Source organism: Poromitra crassiceps, assembly GCF_964638095.1.
Source record: "Poromitra crassiceps genome assembly, chromosome: 3".
NCBI lineage: Eukaryota > Metazoa > Chordata > Actinopteri > Beryciformes > Melamphaidae > Poromitra > Poromitra crassiceps.
Genome location: NC_139625.1, coordinates 45,344,636 through 45,364,383, shown reverse-complemented (window position 1 = coordinate 45,364,383; position 19,748 = coordinate 45,344,636). Strand labels below are relative to the sequence as shown.

Sequence of the window (19,748 nt, the reverse complement as noted above, 5' to 3'; positions counted from 1 at the left end):
CTCTTATACAAAGTCTGCTCTAATTGGCGCTATATACTCGATCCAATTTTCCCAAATTCCTTTGAACTTATCCTGTTGCAGTCTGATAGCATAAGTCAGCTTCTCCATCACATATATATCATGCATTACTTCAATCCAATCATCCACTCTAGGTGCTTCGGCCTTCAGCCATTTCCTTGTAATCGCTTTCTTACTTGCAATTAACATCATTCTAAATATATGTTTGTCTCCTAATCGCACAAGCCCTTGGTCTACTTTCCCCAAGTATAATACCTCAAATGAGAGTGGAAGATTCACTTTGGTTATTTCATCTATACATTTCTTTAATTCTTGCCAGTAACCTTTTAGAATAGGGCAGTCCCAGAATATATGGAAATGGTCAGCTCTGTCTGCTCCACACATTCTCCAGCACCTTGTGTTTTGATATTTTTTCTGTGCAGGAGTTAAAAAATATCTTGTGATATTTTTCCATCCATGTTCTCTCCAAGATGAGGAGCATGTTGTTTTCCACTGTTGTTCAAAGACCTCTTCCCATTCCTCCACTGTCATCTCAATATTTGCTTCTCTCTCCCATTTCTCTTTTATATATATTGTGTCACTGCCCTTCAAATCCTCCACTCTCATATATAGATTCGAAATTAATTTTCTTCCTAAGTTTGATTCATGTGCCAAGGTAAACATATTAATTATTCCCAGGGGCGGAGCGACCCTATCAGCCCAGAGGGGGCAAAGCTCTTAGGGGGGCCCCATCAAAAAAAGGCCAGGCCAGGCCGCAGGGCCGGTTCCAGAACAAGATGACTAGGGGTGCATCCTAGATAGGAAGGGGTGCAGATGCGCGGCCGAAGGCCGGGCCCACTCGGGTGGCCGGCCAAAGGCCGGCCGCCCGAAAAATTTGACATGTTATTTTACTAAAAATAATGCATTTGACCATCATTTCAAGTAGAATGATACCACCCAAGCAAGAATATTTCAAGTGTTTCAAGTGCTTTACTGAAATATTTGGACCATATAATGATAATACAATTATCTCAACCTTAATAATAATAATAATAATAATAAATTCAATTTTAAAAGCGCCTTTCTCAGACTCAAGGACACTGTACAATAAGAACAAAACACACTAAAAGAGACATAGTAAGCAGAAAAAGGAGAAAGAAAAGGGGCTAAAAGGGAGCAGTAGAGCTATGCTGAGCCCAGGCTATGCTCAGGGAAAGCGAGACGAAAAAAAGGTTACATATAGGTGCCAAAAAGCCATAAAATCACATCAAAGAACAAAGAAAAACAACAACTATAATTCAAGTTTAAACAGTAAGTGTGCAGCTGTAGCATTTATAAAAAAAAAAAAAAAAAAATTTTTTTTTTTTACTTTTCAACTGAGCATGCAGACAAATAAGGGTGCAATGCATGCTTTTGCACCCCCGTAGAACCGGGCCTGCCAGGCCGCGAAGAAAAATGTGCCTTTTTTGCATGTTTGAATCGGTTTTAGCCATATTTAGTGGAATATCTCATTTTAAACACACCAATGTTATTGTCTATTGATTGAATTCCTCTCAGACTCACACCACTGACTTTATTAAATAAAGCCATTTTAAGTCACAACTGTAAAATAGCTGATAGCCCCTATATCCAAAAACACAATTTGTCACTCATTGAGCCAAGTAATATTATGTCCAAGAAAGACTACAGTGAAGCCACTTTACAGACAAGCTTGTTCTGAAGAAGAAAAATAAAAACACAGGTTGCCAGCCAGGTGGCCTGGCCTGCAAATTTTTTTTTTTTTTTTTTTTTTTGATGGGCCCCCCTGACGAGTGGGCCCGTGGCGGCCGCACCCTCTGCCCCGGCGTACGCTCCGCTACTGATTATTCCCAATTCTGATCCAACTAGATTCCCCTCTCTCATTGTTTGCTCTATGTAATGTCTCAATTGCAAATACCTATAAAAGTCCTGATTAGCCAAGCCAAATTGATCCTTCACTTCTTGAAAACTTTTAATATTCCCATTCTTCAGTAACTCCCAGTGTATCTTGGGTCCCCGCTCCCATGTTTTGAACCTCCTGTCTGTTCTATTTGGTATGAATTCTGAATCATGTGCAATCCATCTCATCAACCTACTATGTATTGTCAAATTATTTTTTGTTATTATTGTATTCCAAATTTTAATTGATATATCCAGCCATGGATTTACCTCCTCTCGGAGGTGTCTCCTCAATTTTTTATCGGCTATTATACATGTAGCCTGGATAGGAACCCCATCTGTTGTTCTAACCTCAATTTCTTTCCACCTCGCTTTATAAGAGGGATTGCACAGATTCAGCAATGTTTTTATTTGCGCTGCTTGATAGTAACTCTTCACACACGGTAAAGCTAACCCTCCCTTTTTCTTAGGTAACTGCAATGTCCTATACCTGATTCTCGGTCTCTTCCCTTGCCAAATATATCGTGAAATCATTTTGTCCCATTCTATGAATTCCCTGTTGGTTACTTCCACAGGTAATGTCTGGAATAAATAAAGTAGCCTCGGAAGTATGTTCATCTTAATCACTTCTGCTCTGGCATTAATGCCCATAAAAGGAATAAGATTTCATCTCCTAATATCATTTTTAATTTTACTAAGCAGAGGGTCATAGTTAACAGCTTTTAGTTGACCTAGATCTTGTGGCAAATTGATTCCAGATACCTCATTGATTTCAGCTCCCAATTAATATCATATTTTTCTCTAATGGCTTGGTCTGGCCTGTAATTAAATGAGATAACCTGTGTTTTTTGTACATTTACCTTGTAACCTGATAACAGACCATAGTCCGCCAAGGTCGACATAAGTGCTGGGATGGATTTATTTGGCTGAGACAGGTATATCAAGACATCATCTGCAAACAGTGCTATTTTCTGTACTCCCCCATCCATGTTTATACCCTGTATGTTTTCATTTTGTTTAATCCATTGGCTCAGCGGTTCCAGGAAAATCGCGAAGAGGAGGGGACTAGCCGCGCACCCTTGACGGCAACCACGTTCTAGCGTGATAGACTTTGAGATGCTCCCATTTACCTTGATCCTAGCTGTTGGCCTATTGTATAGGGCCTGTATAGTTTTTATAAACCCTTCATGAAAACCAAATCGTTCTAATACACTATACAAAAAATCCCACCTAACAGAGTCGAAAGCTTTCTCCGTATCCATCCCCACCACCACTGATTCTACCCGCTTCTCAATTATATTTTGCATTACATGCAGTGTACGTCTAATGTTGTCTTGTGTCTGTCTCTGTGTTATGAAACCTGTCTGATCCAAATGGATTATGTCCGGTAAAAAAAATTCTAAACGTCTGGCTAGGATAGCTGTGAATAGTCTGTAGTCTTGATTAAGGACACTTATGGGTCTGTAGCTGGAGCATGCTGTTTTATCCTTTCCTTCCTTAGGGATCACCGAGATGATGGCTTCCCTCCAGCAATATGGGACTTCTCCCCCCTTCAACACCAAGTTAAATGTGTTCTCTAGCATCGGAATTATAGTACCCCTAAGTGCCTTGTACCACTCCGAGGTGTACCCATCCGTGCCCGGGGACTTGTTGGCCTTGAGATTTGAAATCGCCGCATTTATTTCCTCTACTGTAATTACCGCCTTTAACCCCCTATTCTGTTCCTCCGTTACTTTTGGTAAATTCAGATTCCCTAGAAATTGATCTATCTGATCTTTATTATCAATTTTTGGTTGAGTATATAGTTTCTTATAGTAGGATTCGAAACACTTATGTATATCTTCTGTCTTATACTTTGTTGATTTGGTTTGTGAGTCTCTTATCTTGTAAATATTATTTCTTGCCTGTTCTTTTTTCAATCTATAAGCCAATAGTTTCATTGATTTACTCCCAGCCTCATAATATCTTTGTTTCATAAACATTAATTTATTTTGGGTCTCTTGTGCATAAATGTCATTTATCTCTGCTTTCTTCCTTTTGATTTCCCGGTTTATGTTTTCATCTATATTATCTTTATGTTCTGTCTCTAATCTTTTCAAGTCTGATTGTAGTGTAGTTAGTTTTTGTTGTAGTATTTTTTTTAAGTATGCTGATTTGGCGATTATTTCCCCTCGCATAACGGCCTTGCACGCATCCCACAGCACAGGTGGGGACACCTCCCCATTGTCATTCTCCGGTGCGTAGTCATGGTCCAGAAACACTTTCTTCCCCTCGTACATGAATCCTTTCTTCTGCCATGCGACCTTGATAAGCTCCTCTTTGCTCCGGTAGCTTAGCAGCTTCACCACAATAGATCGTGGCGCAGCATCGTTTGGAGGCCTTGTAGCTAACGCGCGATGAGCTCTCTCAATCTTGAATTCAAATGACTGCGGCATGTCCAGTTTCTCTCTGAGAAGGGTCTCCATGAAAGTGATCATTGATTGAGAATTCTCCTCCGCTCCCTCCTTTACGCCGTGGATCCTGACATTTTCCCTCCTCGACCGGCCCTCCTGGTCTGTCATTCTGGCCTCAAACTGCCTCTGTAACTCCAGCAGCTCCAACGTAGCTTCCTCAACACTCTGCACGCGATCCTCTACCTCCACGATGCGTTTTTCAGCATCGTCTATTCTGCCATGTGCCTTTCTGATATCGTCTTTAATTTCCTTCAGACTTTCCGCGTTTTCACGACGAAAGTCCCGAAAACGGACATTATCACCGTCGCCCTTTCTAATATGAACTCTCATCCTCAGTATTCATCTCTTTTTAGGGCTTTTTTGTCTCTATGCCGGGGAGCTCGTTCCCTTACGCTGCTGCCATGTTGGAAGCGTCCCGGAAGTCTCGAGAGAGAGCTCTTGTTTTCATGCGAGTTTGCTGCATTTCAGTTGGGTTCAGTTGCTGTGACAAGTCTCCTAGTGTGTGGTCCCTCGTCTCAGGTAGTCGTTAAGTGTGTGAGCCCTAGTTTATCAGTCAATTCAAAATTCAATATTCAAGATTTTTATTGTCACTCCGTAGTACAAGTATCACGTGTGAAATTCTTGTGCTGTAGACTCCGTTTACAACATCATAAAAACATCTGTCTAGGCTTAAAACAACATTTTCTGTGGCTGCCTTTTCTGTGTTATAATAATTTATGTGAAACGTAGCCTATGTGGGGAGAATAATTTGTCGTTACTTTTTCATGGTTGTCAAACAACAGCAAGCTCATTAAAATGCTTTTTTCTTTACACGTAAGTGTGGAAAAAAATGCAACATGACGTTTGAAGTTTGTTTGCATTTTGTGACTTCGACAATTAAATTATTTTGATCATGCAGTTGTTTGACAGCTGTGAAAAGGTTATGGGCAATTAACACCATAGCATTTCAATATTATTACAATTATTAAAACACAGAAAAAGCAACCACAGAAAATGTTGACCCCCCCCCTCCCTCCCCATAGAAACTGAATAGGATTTTGCACTTGTACCACACTTTGTAGGCGTGGCCTCTTTGAAACATCACGCCATTCTTTTCTACTAGGCTTGCCCGCTGTGCAGGCTCACTAGCTCGGCCCTGCACCTCGCTGAGCTGGCCCTGCACCTTGCATACGCAGCTCGGCCGCTACGTGGCCTTGCCCTGGCTCTGGCTGGCTGCTCCTTGATGGCATACTTCAGGGATGCTGGATCACCTGTCCTGGAGCCGGCAACATACAGCTGTCCATGGCTGAAGACAGGGGTCTGAAGCCAGACTCCCACTTCTTTCAGTTTCTGCCCCTGGGACTTGATTTTGCTCTTATGACATCACTGATGACATATGCTGAAGATAGATAGATAGATAGATAGAGGTGTTGCTGCATCACAAATCCCAGCAACCACTGTCAAATTGGAGAACTGTCTGTTAATACAGTGCTTCTCAAATGTTTTCACGTCAAGGACCCCTAAACTGACACAAATTAGACCACGGACACCCATTTGATACAATTTTGTCTCAGGGTCCCCATCTGATGAGATTTTTCCTTTTATATGTTTTATTATAGTGTATGAAACCCATGACCAAAATAGTCGTACGTTCTGTCTTTGAGTTACTTATGGATGGAATTAAATTTAAAATAAATGATCCCCCTTTTTGTTGGGGCCCCCCTGGAATCCCTTCAAGGACCCCACTTTGAGACCCACTCTGTTAATGAATAAAGTGTAAATCTGTAGCAAGCAGCTAGAAAGAGAGCACCTAACTTGCACCTTGTTGTTTTTCCCCAGGTCAGCGGTGTCGGACCAGATGTGGCCCGGATGTGGGAGATCGCCATCCAGCATGCTCTGATGCCAGCCATCTCTAAAGGAGTCTCCCATGGCTGGCACCACACCGGACACAGTACGATCTCACAAATCCACAGTTGACATGGTCACAAATGTCTTTTTTTGTGTGTGTTTCTTTTATGTTTTATCAAAAGTTTTCCATCTTGTGATGGATGGTGAAGCAATGTCTGATGGCTAAGATTCCTCACTGGAATCCATTTTAGTGGAATCTAATTTATTTGTTTATTTATTTTGGCTAAAGTGTGTCATTTTGTAATTTTACTTTAATTACAATTAATAAATTGATTGATCGTTAATGTTACTGATGATCAATTCAGGAACGTACTTAAAATTTACATCCCTACTTCCTATTTGTTTTTAACCATTTTTGCTGTTCATCTGCTCTTAGCGCTCTGCTGCTCCGTCTCCTCAGACAGAGTGCGCTCTGGGCGCTCGGAGTGACTATTTACGAACGCACCCTCTGTGTCTTGTGTTTTAGCAGTTTCTCAAAACATTTGGAGGTACAGTAGATGTCAGATGCTACCCTGAGGTAGATTTTTATCAGACAATATCTAGTAAGTTTTTACTGGTAATATTTGTAGATTTTTGACAAAATAATTGCTCGCATGAACCTAAAACTCTATTTTTCAATATTATTAGCTATATAGTTAAGCCTCTTATTTACAAGCAACATTTTAGTAGATGTATTTCCTCCCCCCAGTATAGCTTATCGCAGCGTTTCTCAACTGGTCGGTCGCGACCCAAAGGACATTGGCCAAAAAAAAAAAAAAAAATCATATTTCATTTGAGTTAAATTCAGATTATTGAAACTGGATTAGCCTGACCAGTTTTACTTGTTTAACAAGCTGAAGCATATGCTCTGCCTGTAATTCAAGAGAAGTCTGCCTTTTCATTTCATATTTAATTTTAGTTCAATTCAGATGATTGAAACTGGATTAGCATGGCCCCAGTTTAATAAAAAGTTATGACCAGTTTAACTAAAAAGCATATAGCCTGCCTGTGATTCAAGAAAAGTCTGCCTTTTTATTTCATATTAGTTAAATTCAGACTATTGAAACTGGATTAGCATGACCAGGTTAACTTGTTTTATTATTATTATTATTATTATTATTGTTATTATTATTATTATTATTATTATTATTATTATTATTATTATTATTATTATTATTATTAACTTGTTTAAAAACATATAGGCATGTAATTCAAGTCTGCCTTTTATTTCATATTTTATACAGTTCAAATAAGACTTTCTGAGCATGACCAGTTTGACTTGTTTAAATTTAAAAACATATAGGCCTGTAATTCAAGTCTGCCTTATTTAAATTGGTTTTTAGCCCTAGTTGCACTTCTGTTGCACTTTTGTGTTCATTTGAGGTTTATAACAGTGCATGAAGGCATTGTGTATTAAATTAATGTGCTATTTTTTGTGCAATACATTTGAGTGGTTTAAAAAAAAATCTCATATCAGGTAGCATATCAGGTAGTTTTGTTGTACAAATGTGTTCCCTCTAATTTGGACTCAGATCAGTGTTTGTTTCTCACCAACAGAAGAAGTTTCCATCAGCATCTCTGTCTCAAACTGCCAGATCCAGGAGAACGTGGTAAGAACACACACACACACACACACACACACACACACACACACACACACACACACACACACACACACACACACACACACACACACACACACACACACTCACTCACTTTATGGATTATGGATGTAAATATCACAACAAATTTAATGCTGTTGCACTATACGTGTGGTTCATTTTTAGCTTTATGGTATGAAATTGACTGGGTTCACGTCCGACTCTGCGCTCTGGACAGCCACAACTCATCACTGACGTCACAACTCGATCAATTCCTGCTGCAGCTACAGTCCAGATTTTGCCAATTTGATGTGTTCCTGTGCAACGTATTCTCATGAAACAGTTCAGGTGTTCATGTGCAACGTATTCTCTTGAAACAGTTCATGTGTTCATGTGCAATGTATTCTCATGAAACAGTTCATGTGTTCATCTGCTACATATTCTCATGAAACGGTTCATGTGTTCATTCATGTGCAACATATTCTCATGAAACAGTCCATGTGTTCATGTGCAACGTATTTTCATGAAACAGTTCATGTGCAACATATTCTTATGAAACGCTTCATTGTGTTCATGTGCAACATATTCTCATTAAACGGTTCATGTGTTCATGTGCAACATATTCTCATTAAACGGTTCATGTGTTCATGTGCAACATATTCTCATGAAACGGTTCATGGTTCATGTGCAACATTATTCTCATGAAACGGTTCATAGATATCTTACCAAAAGTATTTTTTATGCATAATCCTGCGAATCTCCAGCACCCCGAGCAATCAGTGCACCTGCGTAAGCCGCTGTCACGAATTTGAAAACGTTGACTTGTGTCCCCAAAGTTGATTGTTAAAGTTATGTTTAGGCAAGTAAAACAACTTAGTTAAGGTTGGGGTTAGGTTTTGGTCATGGCTAAATAAGATTTTTTTTTTATAATTTTTTTATGTTAATGTGCTGGGAATCAAACCCTGCTGGCCAGCATCAAAGCCAAACATATACGCCCGTCCTCCACCCCAACCACACAGCACCCTTACTGGCCACGGTTTTATTTGAGGTACCTCATGCCTATCTCCCCCTGCTGCTACTGCACATTCATACATGCGAGTTATATACAAATTATAGTGCATTCTTCAGAGGTATAAGTACGAACAGTCAGACTGAATGGAAGTAGGCTGTGGGTATAAGTTCTGCCATTGGTGCCGAGTCTGCCGACCATTTCAGTTAGACATCCCCGCCCCTTTCTTTTCCGCTATCTGCATGTTTTCAAAGTATGTGAAACAACAACAACTGCCAAGCTAGCAACTTAACGTAACATGCAAAAGTTTTACATACATGTTTTACTGTTTTACCTATGTAATTTTCTTTTGGAGTGATTTAGACATTTGGTTCCAGCAAAACAAGAATGACAGTAGGCTGAGCCAGACTCTCTCTAGCGCTGGTACCAGAGTCTGGTCATGCTTAGTGTCGCTGGCCAGCCTCCCCTCCCTCCCTACCGTGAGAGGAGTCTGGCGCCGCAGGTCTCCATAACTGGGATAAACCCTCCCCTGTTCTACTCTGCTCTCCCATTGGAGCGAATGTTTCAGTCGCTGCCGGATGTCCGCTTCCAGCTTATTACAAGCTCTGTCATTGGCTCCGACCATGTCAATCAGAGTGGCTTCCGCTCCCTCCTCCATGCATGTCGCTGTGAAGAGTGCCCTGCCGCATCAGTGAAAACAACAACACTAACTAGCTAGCAAGCTAACGGCAAAAACCTACACGCTAGCTCGTTGCTACATGCTGAAAACGGCAAGTTGGATTGTTGGAAACTATTTTCCAAGGACACTGCCACTAAGTGCTGCCCATCGCAATCCCACTATGGAGACCTGGAGCGCCAGACTCCTCTCACGGTAGGGAGGGGAGGCTGGCCAGCGAAACTAGGTCATGCTAGACCACCTTCAGACTAGACTAGACTAGATTGCTTTGTGTCTGTACCCCGTAATCCTTTCCTGCTGGAAAATCTCTCGCACTTTTTCTACATGGAGATCGTAATTTGCATGTCATGTCATGCTCATTTCACAACATTTCCAAATCAGGTTGATTAGCACGATGTGTAACTTTAACGTCAGAACAGGATGGTGCGTTTCCTCTCCATTAGCCTACATCTTTGCCTGTAAGGCCATGTCCCATTCACAGTACCTGCACCCTGTAAGGTGAGCACGTCTTCAAGCACCTCCAACGGAGATTACTGTGATTACCCACTCAGCCAAACTGTCGTCATGGCGACCGATGGTAATGAGGCAGCGAGCTCACGCAGAGGGGGAGGGCCAAGGAGGGGGTATAATATAGTATTTCTGTCTTCCATCAAGCTGTGATGTTAGGCTGTCAGCTAAGGAAGGGAAAGGGAGACGTGAGCGCAGACCAACGAACAAGGGAGAAAATATTTGCCAGCATTGGTCTCAAAGCTGTGGCAGGATCGGTGACACACACTATTCTCTCTCTCTCTCTCTCGGTCTCTCTCTCTCCAACCCGATGTGGACTAAATTAGGGGTCCTTAATAGGAAAAAAGGTTGAGAATCACTGTTCTGGTCTATTGTTCTCTCTGCCTCATCCCACCAAAACCAACCAAATGAACCAACTCACGTCCAGTTTTTTGCCCTCCTCAAAGTAGTAGTAGTAGTATTGTTGTTGTTGTTGTTGTTGTTGTTCAGGATATCAGCTCGGTCTACCAGATCTTCCCAGACGAGGTGCTGGGCTCCGGACAGTTTGGGATCGTCTATGGAGGTAAAAACCACAGAACAGCGCTTCCACTGTTGGCTATGGTAATTTGCACATTTTTAATTAGTTCGCTATGGTGACAACACAAGTCTGGACAATAAGGCTGAAAAGTCTGTCATACTGTGCAGATAAGGAGCCCCAGTGCAAGCAATTTTGACGGAGCCCGACACTATTTATGAAGTACAAACGCGCAAGCAATGCACACACACACACACACACACACACACACACACACACACACACACACACACACACACACACACACAAGGCATAGGCTATATATATTTATTTGACCAACATGGTCAAATAAATGGGTTGCGTTGGGTTGGATTTTACAGTTGAATGAGTTACTTAGGTTATTGTATGGGGAAAATAGAGAGGTTGTAGAGCAAGCTATCAGAACCATGGACAGCGCTCTGACACCCAGTAACAGACAGTCAAAGTATTTAAGCATCACCTGAGAGCAGAGGAGCTGTCTCTTTCAATGTGGTTCTGAAATGACAGCTGACTTTAACATGTTTAATGTTGATGAATGTTGATTTTATGTTGAATAAGTGTATCATTTTGATATAGATTGCTACTGACTATTTTACTAAAAAGAAAACCATGGCAGAGATGGTTTTGCCTTTCAAAGGCATATACTGTATTGCAACTGGCACCACTTTAGATGTAATGTGTGTTCTTATTTGAACACAGGTGTATTTCTGGGGTGGCAATTTGAGTCATTTGCACGGGCCCGTTCTCTGCCCAGTATGTTGGTGGAGAGCCTGCTCACGGGCCCCTCTACCCCAGGGGCCCCAGTGCATCCGCACTGCCTGCAATGTCTTCTACACCCCTGCAGCAGATGAGTCTGTTAGCAAACAAGCTAAGGTTAGCAATGAGGCTAACGTAGCTTTATCACAGAAGGGTCTCTAGCTCTTCTAGTCAACATTAGCATGTTAGCAATCCATGGCACCAAGGAGACAGAGAAGCTGCTCTGGTTTTTGCTGTAAAACCTCTCGGCTCAGTGACTGATCCGATCGTCCAGAATGCTTCTTTTTTTTCTAGGATGGCGATAGGCCACCCTACTTTGCCTCTGATTGGCTTACCCTGATAATTTACCCTAAACTTAACCAAGCATCACTCCTCATGACTAAACCCAACCACCATCCTAGAAAAAAAAGGTCCAGGATAGTTGATTTGACTTGATGGTTGATTTGATTTGGGAAAGATCGTTGTTTTCCATTCAAGGTCTGTGGGTAAAACACACTGATACCAAGTAAGGTACAGTATCACATATTAGGGCAGGCGTCCATATAGCGTTTCTGTTTGTTTGTTTGTTTGTTTGTTTTTTACCTGTGGAAAAAGTACTGCCTGGAGCGCTTTTTGTGAGGAGAAATAAAAGCGGATGATAACTTCACCTGCTGCTAGCTCACTAACCAGCTGGTTATCACTTCATTCAGACAATACAGTGTTGTGGAATAAACAAAGGCTTAACAGATATTTCCAATACACGTCTGGTATCCATACAAAATAGCTGTAACAGTAACGTAAATTACAATACAACATCCTATTTCTCCACCACCAGCACTTTGACTTTCTCCATGTTGTTGTTGCTATGGACGATATGGGAAACAGCCAGCGTCTCCATCATTGCAATTGGTTGCCTGGAGGAAGCGGTTCATGTCAGCCGGCGCTTTTCTGAAAAGTTTAACATTTGTGAAATGTTGAAAGCGCTCGGCTCTGAGGAACAAAAGACAGACTGCCTTTTGTGCACCTTATGGCCCCGTAGCTTTCAACAAGGAAAGGGCGCTGCAGAAAAAAACGCTATATGGACACACACAGCCTTATTGTAAAATAAACTGACAGGATAAGAGTCAAGACTCTGCTGTACATTATCCCACATATTACACAGCTACTTACTTACCACTAAGATATGACTAATTTGACACAGCAGAAACCTGAGTAGGAGGAGAGAAGCATGTGTCTGTGGAAGTCATAGATTACGTAATGCCCCTTTAAAGTCTCAAGATAAGTAGTCTCACACTGATGTAATAGGAGGCTGTGTGACGCATGTGTGTGTGTGTGTGTGTGTGTGTGTGTGTGTGTGTGTGCGTGCGTGCGTGTGTGCAGGGAAGCACAGGAAGTCCGGGCGAGATGTCGCCATTAAGATCATCGATAAACTCCGCTTCCCCACCAAGCAGGAGAGCCAGCTACGCAACGAGGTGGCCATACTACAGGTACACACACACACACACACACACACAGACACACACACATGCACATGCGCATGCGCACACGCACACACACACACACACACACACACACACACACACACACACACACACACACAGAAACACATATTCATAGAGGCGCACACACACGTGCACAGACACACCTTGACCTCGCCTTGACCTCTGTGGTCATGAAGTCCTTCGAGCGCCTTGTCCTATCCTACCTAAAATCCATCTTGTACCCACTCCTTGACCCCCTGCAGTTGGTCTGTAGATGATGCAATAAAATCCACTACATTCTCGTGCACCTGGACACTGCAGGAACCTTTGTCATGTCAGGATCCTGTTTGTGGAGTTTAGCTCGGCATTCCACACGATCATCCCGGCCCTGCTGCACGAGAAGCTCTTGCAGCTGGGCGTGCCCGACTCCATCTGCAGGTGGTCCACACAAACACACACACAGCCACTTATTTTCTTTACAATACACAATTAGACAAATAGGCCACACGCACCTACACACTGACGTACGTAAGTATGTACGTACCTACACACACACACACACACACACACACACACACACACACACACACACACACCTGTTGGCACTGAGTGAGACATCCTATAGTGAATGCTGGTAATGACTTCATTACCGTGGCAACACGGTAGGGGTGTGACATCCTCACAAGGCAGTCCTGTGATTCACAGCTCCTGAACCTGTGTGTGTGCGTCTGTGCGTGCGTGCTCATGTGTGTGTGTGTGTGTGTGCGTGCGTGCGTGCACATGCATGTGTGCAAACTGTGCATGCGTGCACATTGTGTGTGTGTGTGTGTGTGTGTGATGTCAGAACCTGCAGCATGGGGGTGTGGTGAACCTGGACTGCATGTTTGAGACCCCTGAGCGTGTGTTTGTGGTCATGGAGAAGCTGCATGGAGACATGCTGGAGATGATCCTGTCCAGCGAGAAGGGCCGCCTGCCAGAGAGGATCACCAAGTTCCTGGTTACACAGGTGCACACACACAACCTTCACAGCTGAAAGATTAAGCCAATGCAGACCTGCCTTACAACTGCATTCTTTCTACAAGTCTGCTTGTATAGAACAATCAGCGTGGCATCACGTGACCACCCGGAACAGCAGCAGTTAACTAGTGTGAGTTTATATATATATATATATATACTGTATATATATATATATATATGCATTGGAGGTCGGAGTTGTACAATGACAAATGTAAAGTTCAGACAATATATACATTTCCTCTCTCCTTTTGTGAAGTGTTCAAACTAAAAACTAAAACACAATAATTTCCCACCCCAGATTTCCCAAAAGGATAGAAAACAAACAAAAACAAAACAATAATAATAGAAAAAAAATTACACTGTATATGTGTGTATATACAGTATATACACACACAGACACCCATACACAGCTGTCCACATGCACACACACATATAAATATGCATAAACATGCACACACAATAAAATAAAATTACCTCGAACAGGGAAGAAAGTACAAAAAGCTAAGCAAGTAGGGGAGGGGAGGGAGAGAACAAAGAGAAAAAGAGAGAGTGAGAGAGAGAGAAAAAAGAAACAAAAGGGATGCTCAGGGTGCCCATCTCAAGAAAGATGCATTGAAAGTCAGTTCAACTCCAGGAAGTTAAGCGAGTTTACATATGAAATAATAGGCTGCCATATTTGATCAAAATTAGCTATCGAGCCTCTTACAGTGTGTTTAATCTTTTCTAAAGACAGAAAGGACATAAGGTCATTCAACCAAGATGTAGTAGAAGGAGGATTTTGACTTTTCCAAAGCAACAAGATACATCTGCGGGCTATGAGAGATGCAAAAGCAAAAACATCACATTGTATTTTATTTTAGTAAAACTGGCTGGTACAGGGGGCACCCCAAAAATAGCTACCAATGGACAAGGGTTAAGTGTAATATTAAGGGCTTCACCCAACATAAAAAAAAACATGACCAAAATTCTGACAATTTTGGACACAAAAAAACATGAGTATGGTCAGCTGGAGAAAAGCCACATCTGTCGCAGGAGTCGATTGTATCAGGAAACAACCTGCTAAGCGTAGCTTTTGTGAAATGAACCTTATGCAGGACTTTAAACTGGATTAAAGATAGACGAGCACATGAGGATGAGGAGTTGACTCTGATGAATGCCTCTTCCCACCATTCATCAGATAAATCATTGTGAAGCTCCTCCTCCCACTTTCCCCTGACCCTCGCAAGAGAGATCACATCGGAGCCTAGTATGAGGTTGCATAAGACTGAAATCAAACCTTGTGTTTTAGGAAGAGAAAGCATCTCAGAAATAAGAGAACCTGCTGGAAAATCAGGGAAAGGTGTAAAATGTGTGCGAGCGTAATCACGAGCTTGTAAGTATCTAAACAGGTGAGAATGGGATAAGTTGTACTTAACACGGAGATCAGCAAAAGATGCGAATGAACCCTCTACGTATAAGTCTGAAAAACAAGCCAGGCCCCTCTCCCTCCACATGGTAAAAACTGTCTAAATGAGAAGGAGGAAATAAGTGATTATAGCAGATCGGGCTGTGTGGGATAGGCAGAGAGTTTAAAATGAAGCCTAAGTTGTTTCCAAATTGTCAGAGAGAAGAGTACAATTGAGTTCTTAACATATTTGGGAAAGCGGGAATCCAAAGGGGCACAGACCAAAGCTACCAAAGATGAGGGACGAGAGGAGATGTCTTCGATTACACACCAATTAAGGGTGGGAGAATTACACCAGGCATGAATCTTGTGGAGAGTGGCTGTCCAGTAATAAAATAAAAAGTTAGGCAACGCAAGGCCTCCGTCTTGTTTGCCTCTCTGCAATATTTCCTTACGTACCCTCGGGTTTCTAGTAGTATGAGTTGTGCCAAACAAACGTTAATGTCTCAAAAACTATACATTACATCACTTATATTTTTATTTATCTTCTCACTTGATTTATGACCTCAGTAAACACTTTCCTGAAGGCCAAATTATACTCCATTTTCATACGAAAATAAATGCGTCCTTTTCAAATATGTAATCGTCACTGCCCACATACTTCCATGCGGGTTTCACATTTGTATCATTTTAAGCAATACATCCACTAGTGGGCAGTAGAGAGTCAAATGTGTGAGTGTGTGTGTGGTTCTGCTCCATTTCATGCGTATCTGTAAGGATGGACAGAAATACACATGAAATGAATGCAGAGTACGGACAGAAGGCTCTGTCCGTCTCCGTCTTTAATGCCCAGGTGGGCTCGTCAAAAGGGCCTTTCTGTGCGGAGTTTGCATGTTCTCCCTGTGCTCCCCTGGGGTTTCCTCCAGATAGTAACCCCCCGCTAAAAACATGCAAAAAATAAAGAAAGAAAAAAAACCTTTCCTAAAGAGTTGAAGTCTCACTAATTTCAAGTCTTCTTCAATACAGCAGGATGTTCACTTTGTACATTATGGTCCCATTTAGAGTAGTGTTAACTCATTGAGTGCCAGCCACTTTTGGAGAACGGACGCTCCAAGTGCCAGAGTTTCAGAGCGTTTTCAGTGATTTCTCGAGGCCCACAGAATATTGTGTGATATTACTATGTAAACACCGAACACGCACAAAGAACAAGGAGACTCTATTGTATCATCAGCAAAAAAAAGTTTATTGATACCATTTTCCGTTCTTTAGTTATGAGCCGGAGAAGATAGGTTGTTTTCAGCGTTTTCAGGCGTTTCAAATTAGAAGCTGAGTTATTCAGCCTTTTGTGAAATGAAGCATTTCAAGCACATTCACTGACTCTAGCTAATATTTTCTGATGTAGTGACGTGGTGTAGTTGTGTGGTGCCCTGCGTGCCCCACCCCCCTCTCCCCCCCCCCCTCAGCTTCAAACTCCTCCCCACACTAACACACAGCCTCACGCACCCAGCGTCTATTTTCGGAGTGCTCCGTTTTTGTGCGCCGGCTCCCAGCGCGACACGGAAAAGCCAAACCGGACTGCTGAGAATGGTTTGGCTTTTCAGTGTCGGGTGCTGCTTTTCTGGCGGCTAATCGTGTGGAGAAACTATGCAGACAGACAGACAGAGGCAGAGGGGCTCAGTTGTGGGAGCGGTTCGCAGCCAACGTCAGCTGCAGCCAGAGCAATCTATATGGCTCTGGCTGCAGCATGAGCGGTTTCTCTTTCATCACGGGGCTTTTTCCTGCTGTTTTCCTGACCTTTCTCTAATCTGGAGAGCACTGTCGCCACCTAATGAGTCCGTAAAATAGGTTATACACCTTCAATAGCTACAATATTTGTACAGGAGATGCAGGAGGCTTTAATCCACGTCCCACCGTCAAAAAACGCATTTGACGTCGATCGACGTCATTGGCACTCTACGTCACTATTTACTTTGACGTCGATCGACGTCATTGGCACTCAATGAGTTAATTTCGTCTATGACGAAAAATGTCCGTTGACTACCAATTATCCCTGATGAAAACTAGACGTTAACAAAATAAAAACAAAGATGAAAAAAACTATTGGGAAATCTATCTACATTTTCTTCAACAAATAAAAACGAGGCTAGGTCGAAACCTAGCATATGGCCAGCACAGAAAAGCGTTGATGAGCCTGTTGGTTGTAGCAGGCAGCGACGTTGTTAATGTGTAGGGCTGTGGGTGGCAAAAATATGAAGGATATAATGGAAAATCAGTATGGCAAGAAAGAAAATAATTATTTACTTATGCACTTGCATTTGATAAAACATTTTATTACAATACATTTGTGTGTGTGTGTGTGTGTGTGTGTGTGTGTGTGTGTGTGTGTGTGTGTGTGTGCGTGCGTGCGTGCATGCGCACGTGTATTTATTGTGAAATTCTAAAAGATGTGTATTTGTGGCATTAAAAGGACCCCACCCCTCTGTATAGCCTCATGGTGCATTTTCAACTTCTCTCCCAGTTAGCAGCATCCCAAAATCATAAGTTCATGATGAAATAATAGCCTACGCTGCGGTGCGGGCTTTTCAAAAAACCACGAAATAGGTTTTGAGCAGCACAGTCCACACATGCTGTGTGCTGTGGTTTGGTGAAGATTGGACAAAATTCAAAGGCGAAATAGCGATTTCTGTGAAATAGGCCCCACCCACAACAATTTACAAGTCGATTATATCGCAATGGTGTGGTCTTTCAAAAAACTGCAAAACAGGTTTTGTGCAGGACAGTCCACACAAGCTGTGTGGTGTGGTTTGGTGAAGAATTGACAAAATTTGAATGAAAAATAGCGAAAAAACGCTTTTGGACAAAATTCTAAATGGCGGAAAATCTAGTTAGACAGAAATGGGCGTGGTCTATATAGAAAGAATGTTGCTCGTAGAAGCTGTGGTTCCAAACTTATGGACCAAAACGTAAAGAGGGCAGCTATAGCACCACCGTGAGGTCAATCGGTGTATTTTTTTAGGCCAGAGTAGAAGAGTACTCTATGAACCTATGTACCCAATTTGGGAACAGTCGCTCTTATGGTTTGTGAGCTATGGGTACTTATTGTTGCGATAGCGCCCCCTATAGTCGAAATGACACAATTGTTTTTTATGGTACAGTATCCCTTTATTTTACAGGTACCCTAGTTACATATGAACTATTTGTAATTACACATGAACACCAAATGTAATTACACCGTAATTACCAATAGTTATAAATGAAGTTCAGTTACATTGTAACGGACCTGTAAAATGAAGTGAGTCAGTTCAACTGTAGTTCATATGTGATTACATGGAACGGGACCTGTAAAGTGGAGTGAGTCTATTCAACTGTAGTTCATATGTAGTTACATTGTAATGGACCTGTAAAATGGAGTGAGGCCATGTCCACACGGAGACGAGTTTAGGTGTATCCGCTAAAGTTTTTTCTCGTATGGACGTTTTGTCCAGACGAAACCAGCGTTCTGGGAGTATACGTTCTGGGAGAACACGCACATTTTTGAAACCGGGTCCCAGAGTGAACAAATCTGAAGACACCACCCTTGCATTTCGGTGTTTACAACCCATACGCATCTTTCCTGAACCGATGATGCCATAGCCCCAACTCTCTCCGCCAGCAACAGCTACTGAGCCTCAGGGCTCCACAGCTGCCTCTTCCCATCCACCGCTCCCCTCCCTTCATCGGATATTTCCCACAAAGCTTAGCGGCGGCTAAATTTTTACAAGAACACAAACAAAATCAGGCTAAACGTGTTAGATAGAAATAATATTTATTTTTAATACAACATGCAATTCTGGAATATTTTAATATTGGACAAAATGAAATGTAAACCCTGAGTGTAACACACATACTCAGGATGCTCTATATATAGCGCTCACAAATACACCGTGTCAGTGAAGTGAGAGGTTTGACGACCACACGGTTGCACTGTGATGTCCACTCGTGTCCACTCCAACAAGACTTTAGCTTACTTGATGCCACTTTTTCAATAAAAACACATTATGCCATGAGTTTATATAATGTATATTTATGTTCCATCATTTAGCCTGTGCTGTGATGTGCAGGAGCGGCCAATACGCTGGGATGTGTTTGCAACATATGTCTAAAGATCATGGAAGTGGATAGTATCAGGAACGTCACAGATAGTTAACGTTCTATATTGTAGGCTACAGGGAGGCCATTAGCCTTGCTGAACAGCTCTGCATTTGCCTGTATAGGTTTAATCATTTTATTCATCGACATGGCAAACCTCGTCTAGAGTTGAGATACAGTGAGATACACTTATAGCCTCTGTGCGCCCCTAGTGGTTGAATGCCATTATTGACGAGATTGTCTTATTCTGTTTTTGGTGTACTTTGTGGCAGCGTTACAGCGCCACTTACTGGCCTGGCATATATACTACATCGGTTTCAGTGCTATTCAGTGGTTTCATGTGGATACACACATTTCTTGAAACAATTCCGTGTTTATGGAAAACTTTTCTTAAACGGAAAAAAAAGATTGGTTCCGTCTCCGT

General features: G+C 42.1%; 1 protein-coding gene across 1 annotated transcript in view; it reads left to right on the top strand.

The window, feature by feature from the left end:
• The window catches only part of prkd1 (protein kinase D1), a gene marked incomplete at both ends in the record, with an annotated part of 226,015 nt that overhangs the window by 190,011 nt on the left and 16,256 nt on the right, over window positions 1-19,748 (top strand). The window contains 5 exons of the mRNA XM_083634163.1: window positions 6,186-6,297; window positions 7,791-7,843; window positions 10,516-10,588; window positions 12,695-12,801; window positions 13,640-13,801. Coding sequence (XP_083490289.1) covers window positions 6,186-6,297; window positions 7,791-7,843; window positions 10,516-10,588; window positions 12,695-12,801; window positions 13,640-13,801 — 507 coding nt within the window. The remainder of the gene's footprint in view (window positions 1-6,185; window positions 6,298-7,790; window positions 7,844-10,515; window positions 10,589-12,694; window positions 12,802-13,639; window positions 13,802-19,748) is intronic.